This window comes from Gymnogyps californianus, chromosome 10 (genome assembly GCF_018139145.2).
Source record: "Gymnogyps californianus isolate 813 chromosome 10, ASM1813914v2, whole genome shotgun sequence".
NCBI lineage: Eukaryota > Metazoa > Chordata > Aves > Accipitriformes > Cathartidae > Gymnogyps > Gymnogyps californianus.
Genome location: NC_059480.1, coordinates 16,283,335 through 16,296,259, shown reverse-complemented (window position 1 = coordinate 16,296,259; position 12,925 = coordinate 16,283,335). Strand labels below are relative to the sequence as shown.

Sequence of the window (12,925 nt, the reverse complement as noted above, 5' to 3'; positions counted from 1 at the left end):
GTACTACCTGGCTTACTGCTTTGACTTTGTCCTTTGATTCCAGTGAACTAAGTCTGTGTCACCCCTACAGAATAACCAGCAGTTTTCTTCCTCACTACTCATCGCTCATGGACAATATATTAAAAAAAAAAAAAAAATATATATATAATGGGGTAACCAAATAACTGAAGCACATGTAAAATGTATTGAAAAAGCCAAGCAAGAAACAGAGTTTCAAGAAACAACACTACAAACGTTATATCTTTACTTTTTAAAACTGGACTCCACTTTTGTGGCTTTTCTCCTTTGTAGTGTGGGGGAAAAGTACAAAGCCAAATGTTTTTTACCATGTGTTTTCTGCCTAATCTAATGGGAAATTTTCTACACAGAGGATAAAACAACTATCGTACATCATAGAAATGTATTTATACATCCTTTCTATTTCTGCTTTTTCCAAGCAGAGTGTCAGCAAAGAATGGCAGAATCAGGCTTGAATTATACTCTGGGGCAGGACCTGGAGACAAAGTAATCAGCAAATTAGCTGATACCTTTGGCACTAGAGACCCCAGCCTAGTTCTTACTAACATCAGCTGAAATATTCCCACCTGGGTGAGTTGGAGGCACGTCAGGTTTTAAGAGCTAGATCCAAACAAGGGCTTAAACATTGTAGCCTAAACCCATGGCCAAACATAACCCCTGCAGCAAGCAGCTTCCTGATCCCGAGCCTCCCAAAACTTGACCTGCCCTGCATTATTTAAAGGCTCTGCAGGCATCTGCAGTTCTGCAGCTGTGGCACGAAGTCAGAACACCACCAGTCTGAGCAATGTATTCCCATGTAAGCTTTTCCTAGGTGTGGGAGCTGGTTAACTTTATTCTAGGATCCCAAGAAGATCCTGGAAGTTGTGGCTACCATTAACGCATGTTGAGGACTGGTGAAATGCAGCCTTGCTTTCAAAATGCTGCTGGAGAGCTATGTGATTTCTGTAACAGCTTTAAGCACCTATCCAGCATGTGGGGAGGTCAGGGTCAGCCTGGGTGGCTATGAGCCAAAGTCTCCCTGCTTACAAGTGAGTGTCTAGTTCATCTGGTTTTAACACAAGTTTGCATTCACTGCTGCTGCCACTGCAAGGACTGGGCCATTGTGCAGAAAGGAATTAAAAGATTTCAGGGCTGTCAAGGAGCAAAGAGGAGGGAGCTAATTCTGCACCCAATGGTGAAGAGCATTCAGCTGGCACTATCTGGTCACTGGGTTTTATGCAGTGACTCTGTAAGATAAAACATATTAACAGCCATGGGAACAGAATCTCCCTTTGCTGTCACTTCTTTAAGACCTTTGGAGCAAGGTTCCTCTGGGAACGCAGCTGTGAAGTCATTAACAGATTGTTCTCCTTTGCAGATGCTGCAGTTCCAGGTTGTTGTGGTGCATTTGGCCCTTGTGATTACCCTGCTGCAGTGGCACTCGAGCTCAGTGCTCCTTGCGGAGGCAGCTCCAGAGGTAGGTGAACGTTTCTGGTGGTTGCCACGTAACCCTGCTCTTCCTTGGGTTGTTCTTGGTCACAGAGTGTGGAAGACACCATGGTATCCAAACAGTGTTGGAAGGTGAACAATCAGTATTGACTCTGCAAGGGCAAAGGAGGAGCCTAGTGAAAAGAGGGATGCAAATTGTATGGCTCTGGGAGGACAGACAGAATGAAGTCTCACCCAGATTCACGCAACCTCTCCTGAAACACCATGCAATTTTCTGTGTGTTAAAACATTGTCCGGTGACTTTGGATAGAGAACTTCCTGAAGAGGGAAGGAGGTGATGGCAGGGGGGAAAGCAGACTCCTCTAACACTGAAGGGAAAGTTTCATTCTTCTTAAAGACAAATAACAGCATGAGAAGTGCGCAGCTTTCAGAAGCCATAAGCAGATCCCTGAGAGAAGACCACCTGCACAAAAGTTACAAATTAAAGGAGACAGAATAGACCAGGAGAGGGAAGGAGCGGAGTAACTTGCCTAAGCTTGTGAAGGAAAGCAGCAGATGAATGGGAGAATTGTCTCATGTTTCATCCAGGATGGTATGCAGAGGTTGCACCTGAAAATACTTCTACTGCATTCTCTTTTTTTTATGTCATCTTGACATAAACCAGATTTGGCAGGAAAGGTATTTGTGTAACGGTTTCAAGCCATAAAAAAAATCAAGGATCTAAAAGTTTAATCAAAGTAGCACTGTTCGGCTGTAGGGTCTTTACATAGGTTTTTAAGATCAGCTTAGAAGTTAGATGCATACTGAAGAATACTGATGGATTCTTCTACCTTGCTCTCTGTCTTCAAATGAGCATACCCTGATTATACAAAATAATATTTGTTATAGAAAATAGGGCTTGGGGGAACAACTCCCCACATCAGTGCTGCAGCAGCTGCTGTTCTGATGCCACAGAGACCTGGTATCCTATCTGTATCAATGACAGTTTTTTGTGAAAAGAATGTAAGAACAGAACATCTTCAGAGACTTTCTGAACCAGACACTTGCACTGCACCAGGGCGTGTTTTAGCTGCTGATAGGCCTGAATTTGTCTTTGAAACAGTTTAAAATCTTGGTATCCGCAACGTCCTTTGGCAATGTATTCCACTTCATCTATGTGTTGTGTTTAAAACGTAGCTCCTTATATTTATTTTAAATCTACCATCTGGTGACTTCACTGGGTGGACTGAGGAGCTCTTTTTCTTGAGGAAAAAATTACTAGTCTTTATTCACCTCTTTGCTGTTCATAAGTTTGTAAACCTTCCACTGTACCTCCTGTACCCCACAGTTACCTCTGCTTATCTGTGAAGTTGTATTTTGTTCAGTGGTTCACCATTGGAAAACTGTTGTCTACTTCTGACTATCATTTCAGCTGTCTTTTTACGTCTTACAATTCTATTATATCCTTTTCAAGACAAAGTAAGTGGGACTGCACAAAGTACTTAAGAGCAGAGGCTATTTTTGACCTTCTGGTTTCAAGCATTATTGTAGATATTTATCCCCATTAAGAAGAAGGGAGAGTTCAGTCTTTTTTAAAGGCATGATTTTGTTGCAAACCTCTAGGAAAGTTTTATAACCCTGAAAGGGAACAGAAAGGATTGCTCAGTGCACTTGAGCCTTATAAGAAGTAACATCAGAGGACAATATGAGATCCTTTACAAAAGTATTAAGAGTGCTACATCATTTGTGTGATCATTGTGGTCCTGTGCTCCCCCTTATATAAAGACCACAGTTTTATACTCTCCATCACCAGTTATGCTACCCATCAGTAGTGGGAAACATCACCACCACAACTATGGTGTGGACCACAGTAGAGACAAGCATATTACGTCATCCATGTGATGGCTTCCTTTACATTTGTACTAAACCCATTGTGTATGAGTAAGAAAGATAGTGGTGTGCTTCTAAAGATAGAGGAAAACTTGCTTCAAGGCATATAATAAAAGTTTTGGTTAGAAATTCTTATCTAATTCTGTGAAGATCAAGTGAAGCAAGAAGGCAAACATTTAATCTGAAAAGAGAATGTTTTCAGCTTAACACCTGCTTTCATAAGCAGCAGGTGCCCTATATTTTTCTGTTATTTGCAAAGCAACTGTTTCACTTTGATTTGTTTCATTTCTCTCTTGATAGACACCAATATTCTCAGCTATTCTGGATAGCAAAGTAGTTTGGTTTTGAAAAGGTGTTAAGACTAATGTCATAACTAAGGTTCAAAATGCTGTGTTGATTCAACATACTGTTCTTTCCTTTCCTCGTCCCCACATAGTGTTACTGCATAAATTCTTTGAATATCAGTGCTGAGCAAGTTTATCTTGGGATATTTTTTGCATAACAATTAATTAATTTGTTAGCTTTGGATGGAAAATTCTGTATAAGTTTTCATTACTGTTTATTAGCATTCATTTAAAAAATGAAAATCAGTTTCCTGAAAAATATCAGGATGGATATTGGAGTCTGGTAATGGTGATTGCATTTTTAAAAAGGATTAAATTACTCGGCTCATGCTATAAGTGATACTAATCACACTGCTAAGATAGGGATAGTGGGCTGGCCTACAAAAGCAGGCTTTGTGAAGTAATAAATTTTGATAATTCTTGCAATAATAATGAAGGTGAGTTCAATTCTATAAAAAAAAATCACGACCTTTTATGGCAAACTCTTGTGGGTGGAAAATGGCCACGTTTCAGAGAAGGAACTTTGTTGTAAAACATTGTCCCAGGTTCAGTATCCTAGTGATTATGTATTTGTAGGACTGCTGCTGTGACACTTGTTGAAATGGTTTTTCTGGAACTTGAGCAGCAAGCAAACATCCCCACTTTCTTTTGCAGTCTTTGGAGCCTTCTGCTGCTCTGGGCATGGGAGCACATCCCATTGCCAGCGACGAGAAGTCAGCCACCAACCTGGCAGCCAAACTGTTCCTTCTTGATGAGCTGGTGTCTCTGGAGAATGAGGTGACAGAGACCAAGAAGAAAAGAAGTTTCCCAGGATTTGGCTCCCCAATTGACAGAATTTCTTCAACCTCTGTGGATGCTAAAGGCAAACAGAGGTAAATTCATAGATGCTCCTGCCAGTGATAAAGTTGGAAGAAGGCTTTTGGTAGGTGTCCTGGGTACAGATGGATTAGCTTTAGCCACCAGCAGTTTTACTGGTCAGTTGTGAGGTGCCTCTGATCAGAGTACCAGAATCTCTTCAGAAGCCATTCTGGTTGCATGGTATGTAATCCTTCAGCTGCGATGAATAATACATGCACTAGTTCATTTATCCCTACAGTGCCATACAGCTAACAAAGAACATTCAAGCATATGCATTTTTTTAGTACACTTCTTTCCACTGATGTGAACTAACATTCAGTTTAAAACTACCTTTCTGATCATGAGATTATTTAAAGCAAAAATATGCCTGAGGTTCTAAAGCACAGAGGGGCAGGGCTAGGTGTTCCCAAGGCTGGGGTGAAAAGAAGGTATGGTGGTGTGCACATCTTGAATAGCAAGCTGAAGAACACATTGTGAAAATGGGCAGACAGTTAGTAGAATGAGCTTCAAGACCTCAATCAACTTATGGTAAGCCAGGGTTTAATCAATACAGCAGTACAGCAATACCTTCACACTACATGTTTGAAGATAAGTGTGCTTATAACAGGGCGAAGCAATGATGCTTGATATGGCTAGGGAGAGCCAGTGAGTTTGGGGCAAAGCTCAAGGGGCTGTTAGCTATATCTGAGTGAGCTTAACTGTCTTGTTCCCTTCTGGTAACTGTCTTCTTTTGGATGGAATCCCCAATGCCACAAAGTATTTAATAACATGCTTAAAGCTTAATCTGGAAGTGGAAAGTATTCACAAGAGCCAGTCAACATCACAAGTATTTTTTTTAAAGAGTTTTGCAATATTTCTTGTTTTTCCATTTATCCACCCAGTCCACTACTAGGACTTTTTGACTGCAGCCAAAAGTGATAAAATACGAAATTCTTAAAACCTTGAGTAGAACCGTTCTGTTCTGTATATCTTTTCAAGAGATCAAAATCAGCTCATTCTTTGTTTGCTTTTTAGCATGTTTTCCCTTTCCAGGGGAAGAAATACGAAGTCATTTTTGAAACCGCAGTGCCTTTTTTGCAAAGGTACATGGTACTCCCAATTTGTCTCATGCTTTTTGGGTGGAAATCTTGTTTCATTCTACGTGCAGTACAAGGAAAAAAAAAACACAAAAAAGGGAAATTGTGGTGAAAATTGTTCAAGTTTTCTAACAGCTTGTCTCTGAATAATGAGCTCATGCAAATGAGTGACACACTGCACAAAATTCCTCCTTTCCCAGCATCATCAGCACAGTTTGCAGTTTTGCGTTGAGATTATCACTTTGGGGGAGCTGATTAGCTTTTAAGTTTGGGATTGACTCATTTATTAGAACCATCTAAGCTGCCTTGATCATTGCATCGGTAGTCAGATACTACTGTGAGCATAGACTGCAGATCAGATGAGTGCTACGAAACAGTAGTAAGGCTGTACCTTTAGGTGGAAACAGGCAGAGGCTGCTGCACTTAGAGGAGTAAAACAGAGGGCTGAGCACCCCATCACTGTTGTGCACACAGTAGATAACAGCCCATTCCTGTACCAGCTGAGATGGTTGCCTTTAGAGACCAGATAATGACTTCCAAAGTGTGAAAGCTGTTAAATAGATTCAGCCCCCTGAATTAATACAATGTGTGTAGTGCCTGGCAACACAACAGAAACTTTTGGAAAAGAGCAGATCAAATGTAAGTCCACTTAACAGATTGTTGTGGCACCCACCAGTTACAGGAGGGCCCAGATCCTAATCTTGCTCATCAACATCAATTTCTAAAGCTTTGAAAGCATGGGAAAAGCATGCAAGAAGACATGAGTCTTCAGAAGAGGTAGAAAGATCCACAGACAGACGGAGAAAAAGAGACTCCGGGAATTTTAGGAAAGGCCACTTTAAATAGAAAACATCACATCGTCCCTAGTAAGTGCTGAAATGGGCACAGTCTGGTCTGGAAGAGGGAAACGGTGCGGGAGGCTGGGGAGGGAGCGGTGGCTGTCCTGTTGTGGCTCGGGATGGCCACAAGAGGGGAAGCTCCGCTGCGCTGCCTGCCTGCCTGCCTGCCTGCCGCCCTGCCTGCCTGCCTGCCGCCCTGCCTGCCTGCCTGCTCAGCCTTTCCCGTGGGCATCGCTTTACAATTTCCTTCTCTGTTTAACTACAGAGCATGACGGTGTTACAACTCATGACGCAGAACTCCCCTCCCCATAATCCAATCTGGGAAATTAATTCCCCTTTTTATCAAGTCAGGCTCAGCATGACTCCAGCAGCCCAAGTCTCCCACCTGCCCCCCACCAGCTTGTGCCTACACCGGGGGGGAAAAGTGCGCTGCCCTTGAGGCAACACACTGAGGATCAGCCCTTGGCTTGCTTTCCCTGTGGCTTAGTGCAACAGCGCTGGGTAGGCAGGTGTTTGAGGAAGGGACAGTGAGGGCTGTACGAACAGCTCCCCTTCATTTGCCATGTTCTGTAGCCGCTCCAGTGTGACTGATGTGGTGCTCCCTACACACGTGATGCACTGTCAATTCCCGTTTCTTGACCTCGTCTGAAAAGTAGCTAGAAAAGAGGCAGTGTGAAATGGGCTGCTGATGCTGGAATGATGCCTTTGGGCTTCAGCCCATGCCCAAGAAGTGTGAGGAAAGGAGACTGCTCAGATGAGACAGATAGTCCTGGGCAGGGTGTGCAGAACCCCCAAAGCCACAGGCTGTGTGAGCGTGGCAGTGCTAGCACGTAGTTAGACTCGAGTGCACCATAGCATGCTCTCCTGCTGGTTACTTTGCATTTGCCAACTTACAGAACAAAATTTCTTTTTATTTCTGTTCCTTGACAAGGACGGATAGAGAAAAGAGTTCATCTTCCAGGGCTTCTCTTGGACCTGCATTTCACGGGCAAGTATTTCCAAGGGCAAAAGTTGAGGTTATTCTCAGCTGCAGAAAATCTCACCATTTCCACAATTAATTAAAATGAAACTTCTGCTGGTGGAAAAAATGCTCAAAAATGCTGAATTAAGATGGTTTAACCCCAGCTGGCAACTAAGCACCACGCAACTGCTCGCTCACTTGCCCCACACAGTGGGATGGGGGAGAGAATCAAAAAAAAAAAAAACTCGTGGGTTGAGATAACGGCAGTTTAATAGGACAGAAAGGAAGAAAATAATAATAATAATAAAATGACAATAATAATACTAAAAGAGTTAGAATATACAAAACAAGTGATGCACAATGCAATTGCTCACCACTCACCGACCGATGCCCAATTAGTTCCCGAGCAGCGATTCCCCCCTCCTGGCCAACTCCCCCCAGTTTATATACTGGGCATGATGTCATATGGTATGGAATATTCCTTTGGCCAGTTTGGGTCAGCTGTCCTGGCTGTGTCCCCTCCCATCTTCTTGTGCCCCTCCAGCCTTCTTGCTGGCTGGGTATGAGAAGCTGAAAAATCCTTGACTTGGTATAAACGCTATTTAGAAACAACTAAAAACGTCAGTGTGTTATCAACATTATGCTCATACTAAATCCAAAACATAACACTATACCAGCCGAAACCAAGACAATAGGAAAACTTTTTTATATTAAAAAAACCATAATAAAATATTCCTGCATAGAACTTCTTTCACACTTTCCTCATGCCCTCATTCATCAAATCATCAGGAAATGTACCATATGCAGGAAAAAAACAAAACCAAAAAACTGCCATTTTCAATCTCATCAAAGGGTTGCAACTATACAATTTTGAGAACAGTGCATTACAGGAGACCCCATAGAAAAATCCTGCTAGGGCCCCTCTGACTTGTCCCCTCTGTTACTGTGCAATACTTTCTACCTCCTTGCTTATCTTAGCCCCAGTTGGCCCTGGAGATTTCAAAGATCCAGGCTAATGGGTCACCTGAAGTATATGATACTATGCATGAAACAATTACCTTTTATACATGCAGTGTATCTCCTTTCTTTTATGAATAGCAGTTAACCTGTGAAGTCATTCGTTTGCTGCCAAATAAAAACAGGGCTAGCGGATCAACATCAGCCAGTCTGTAAAACAGGTGCAACTCCTGCCTATTCTTTTGTAAGACAAGTGAAGCATCTTATTTTTAAACACTCACATCTTTGGCTGCTCCTGCACAGCTGTTCTGTCTGAACAGTAAGTTGTTAGTGGGGTGAATGGAGGAATCAAAGATGTAGTAATATTTTGATTACGCCTATGATGTCTTTCCCCAATTCTTTCCCTCCTTCTTTGCTTTTTTTCCCCATGCAGGAAAGTGGTTGAGCTGCCTAAGAGACGGTTTGGACTTCCTCTTGACCGGATCGGAGTGAGCCGTCTCAGCAACACCAAGGGTTAGCAGTTCCTGCAAGTAAGCCAAAGTACTCCGGGTGTGGGCAGGCTCGGAGAACCCCACCTCTTCTCAGTTACATGGAGGAGCTCAAGTCATGCCAGTAGGCTTGGAAAGAGCGGCTTGGGGAATGATGGCTTCTTATAACGTGGATTGTGACTGTCAATTTAGCTTGAATGCCCTAAATTACAACTTAGTACCCCCCTACGAGAAAACAAGTATGCCTAATATTTTCATCTCCTGTAGACCACCTTACAGTGTGTTTGTCCGCACCTTGCATTTCTGATATTGGAAAATGTAATGTTTACTGCTTTTCTGCCTACAGGTCCTTCTGTTCTGAATGATTGATGCTGTATTGGAAATATTACAAAAATACGGAAGATGCATCAGATGCAGTTTTGTCATTGATTAATGATACAACACTCAAGGAACTGACCTCCTGCAAAATCTGTTTCACATTGCATTTTACAAATGTTGCATTTACATATAATAACAAATTTAATCCATCAGGTCAGAATGCTCTCACAGTTGTGCACAGTGTCACTGATAGGAGGGAACAGAAGATATGTATATAGTTTAATTGCATGGCATTTAATTGTTAAACTTGCAGAAGCTCATTATCCTAGCAAGGACTGTTAGATTTTTTGGACTGAAAATAAAACTTCCAGAGATGCCAACAGCAGTCCATGAAAAGCAGACAGTTTGCTTTGCACATTTCTTTCAAGAGGGTGTTTGTTTGGTAGATGAAGGGAGGATTTAACAGTTATGGGACAAATCTAGAATTTATTTGAACTGCTGTTTGGGAGAAGATGTCTACTGATTTCACTAGGAGCTAGTCTTAATAAGAACTGTGACAATACCTTAGTATTTGTCTTGATGTTTTTAGTAGTCTTTCTCTTATCTCTGCACCATATTTAGACATGTTTTCATCGTATGGCAGATCCTGAAATGTGGTGTGACTCCTAGTTTCCTCCTCTAAGCTGATGAATACATTTCACTCCTTCCTATGCATAATATAGGATAGCGTCCAAATATGAAGTCATCTACTTCCCAGGCCATCTGCATCATATGCTTTATTTTAGCCTCTTGACGTGTGCACGGGGCATAATCAGATATCGAACTCTAAAAGTGCAAGTATTTCTCACTCTGGTAAAACATAAACATGTCCTCTCCACTTCATTTCAGAGTAAAACAGGTTATCTTAAATCCTGTTTCATGCTTTTCACTTCTTTCCAGGTTATAAAATATAGTTGAAAAGAGCTGTTTGCTGACATCTCAATGCTCAGATTCCTAGCTGATGTTTTCTAAACCTCACATACTCCTTCTTGGACTTTGGTCCATGTCAGCTAAATTCCTTGGATTGCTGTTCTTGGGTATAAATCATCCTTAGCATTGCAAAAGAAGATCCATTGAGAAAGGGATTATGCAGGACTAAGAAAAAAAATTATTCTTGCCAAACACCCTGTGTTAGGCAGAGAGTAAGGCTGGAGACAGGAATTACGTGTTAATTTCCTAATCTTATATGAGGCACAAAGCACCTGGCCATCATCTAGCAAAATGGGGAAAAATACAGTCAGCTTCTCAGTCAGCTACAGGAAAGGAGTTGGGAAGTCAATGAGTCTTTGAAGTTAAAGCTATTGTGAGGATTGGGACTTTGGGGCAAATTCCCTGGTTCACGCCATGGTGGGAGATGAGGCTCCTACTCAGAAGGGCAGGTAGCATCCAATCCATGTCTGAGAGGGGGCAGTGCTCAGCCATAGCAGGGGCCTTTCCCATTTTCCTTCTTGCTTACAGCCCTGCCCTGAGATCAGGACTGGCCCAGCCACAGAAAGTTTGCAAGGAACTTTGCTTTTCTTGACATCTGCAACATAGGCTAATGCTGCTGAGAGCAGCTGCACGAACGAGGGAACCACATCAAGAGGTGCCCCCACCGTTCCCATCAAGCAGAGCACTCTCTAGCCGAGTTAGGTGGTCATTCCTCCTTCGGTGGCTGAGTTGTCAGTACTTGTGTGTGAGGTGAAGCACCACAGATGCTTTCCAGACCAAGCTCTTGAAAGTCATAGAAAGAAAGAAGGGTTGTAAGGCCATATGTGGTCATCTTGGGTTTTTGCTCCCTGCTTTTCCCCCGGTCCCACTGCTCATTTTCTGCCTTTAAGCTTGCAAGTGAAGGCTCTGAGAGCTGGATTGAGTGGGTGCGTGTAGATTGGCTGACTCGAGACAAGATTTTCTGTCCGTGCTAGAAGGAAGTCTGCAAATGCTGTCCCAGACAAGCCCAGATGCTGTCCTCTGCAGTGCACTGCCACCACCTATCCTGAGCCCACCCTGCGGTTTAGTAAACAGTTATCTTCTTGCACTGAGCTCATCCAGACAGTCTGCAGATAATCTGCTTGCAAGGTAGCCATATGTATGGGGCACTGGCAGATTATAGAAGTGATGACCTAACCATTCATACAGCTGTCTTGTCAAAAGCAGCATGGACAGAGTCATTGCGTGACATATTTTGTAAGACTCAGATCAGAGGAATCCAATGCTAACACAGCAGCTTTGCAAAGACACTGCTGGATCATAAAAGTATTTAGCAGTTGGCAGGTATTAGCCTGGGCTTCCAAATAAAGAGAGGTTTTAAAGCCTGTAAATTGTGTGCAGAAATGCCCTCCGTCTGAAGGGTGATGTGAAAGCAAAGCAGGACAGAGGTATCTGTGGTGGTGTTACTTGGAACTGGGAGATGGAAGCTTCAGTCCTGCTCTTGGCTCCCACCTCACTGCGTGGATTACTTGGGAGAAAGCAACAGCCTTTCTGTTCCTCTGCCCCATCCACCACAGAGCACACTGAGACCTCCTGTGGCTCAAAAAGCACTCTTTAAAATCCATAAATTGGCAGGTGCTGTTTAAAATATGATGATGTCTGAAAGGCTGAACACCGCAATTTGTTTTCGTAGACAATATGGGATAGCTTCAGTCATTGTGCATAGCATGGAGGTCAACAAATGTGAAATGAGGATATACTGCAGCATCCGTTGCACGCTAGATTTGCCCTGTGCTGCCTGTTTGCAAATCCATTCAGATGCCTGTGAGGATTTTCTGCTAATAAATCAACATGGTCTACTAGAATGTCTAAGGGAAATCCCTTTAATTATTGCCTGTGGGTCATTAACTTTAGCAAGAGTGACTGCCCAAGCATGGGTAAGGTGTGAGCAACCACGATGTGGAGGTGGCACCTAAGGAAGAGTTGAGTTTCTGTTCTGCATGTTTAGGAGAAAGGACAGGACCCCCACAGTGACATGTTGAGGGTGAGCCTAGGGAGAGCATCACTGCCTTTGCTTTGAATTAGTAAATTAATTGCATTCAACACTTATTCATCACTCCAGCAGAAGCAGCTGACACAGCAGCATATAGTGCCTGTGTGGAAATAATGGGGTAGTTTGGGTACCATGAGCACTTAAATAACTGCACTGATAGGATGTAGCGCACCATGTGGGCTAAAAATCACTGCTAAGCAGCATGGTGCATTGCACTCCAGGGAATTCCTGTGTCTAGGATCAGAGCAAGCTGTTAAATAGCCACAGACACTGTATTCCTTTTCCTGACTTGCTGATGAGTTGTCACACCGGGTCAGGAAGGCATGGCTATAGCTAGCAGGTAACAGATGGAGCCTGCTGCTCCAGCCTTTCATTGCACTGGGATTTCCTGCAAGCTGAAAGCATCTGAGCTGAACACCATCTTGGGGCACTCAGTGCAGCTCTTGTAATACACCTCCCTTTCAGCTGGAGCACCAAACTCTTAAAGAAAGAGAGACCCTTCTCTTGGCAATAGGCTATATTTTTTTCCTAGATTTGGTGCTGTTGCGAGGATATGTGAAAGGATGTTCCCACATACATTTTCACTTGCACAAAAGCAACAGAAAATGGGAAATGTGTTCTGAATCACTACCAAGGAAATAACAAAGAATTAATGTTAACAGCAAACTGTATTTTGCATGTCGTTAGACCTCACTGATATAATCAAGCTGGTTTTATTCCATAGATGCCAGCTTTGGCCTGTAATAGGATGAATAGATCTCCTGTTAA

The 12,925-nt window shown here is 42.8% G+C and overlaps 1 protein-coding gene across 3 annotated transcripts in view; it reads left to right on the top strand.

Moving 5' to 3' along the window:
* Positions 1-11,954, top strand: part of OSTN (osteocrin) — a 109,892-nt gene extending 97,938 nt beyond the window's left edge. For all 3 annotated transcript variants that reach the window (XM_050902491.1, XM_050902490.1, XM_050902492.1), the window contains 4 exons: positions 1,376-1,474; positions 4,314-4,531; positions 8,784-8,863; positions 9,185-11,954. In XM_050902491.1, the coding sequence (XP_050758448.1) occupies positions 1,376-1,474; positions 4,314-4,531; positions 8,784-8,863; positions 9,185-9,207 (420 nt within the window). In that variant the 3' untranslated portion in view covers positions 9,208-11,954. The remainder of the gene's footprint in view (positions 1-1,375; positions 1,475-4,313; positions 4,532-8,783; positions 8,864-9,184) is intronic.
* The last annotated feature ends 971 nt before the right edge of the window (positions 11,955-12,925 follow it).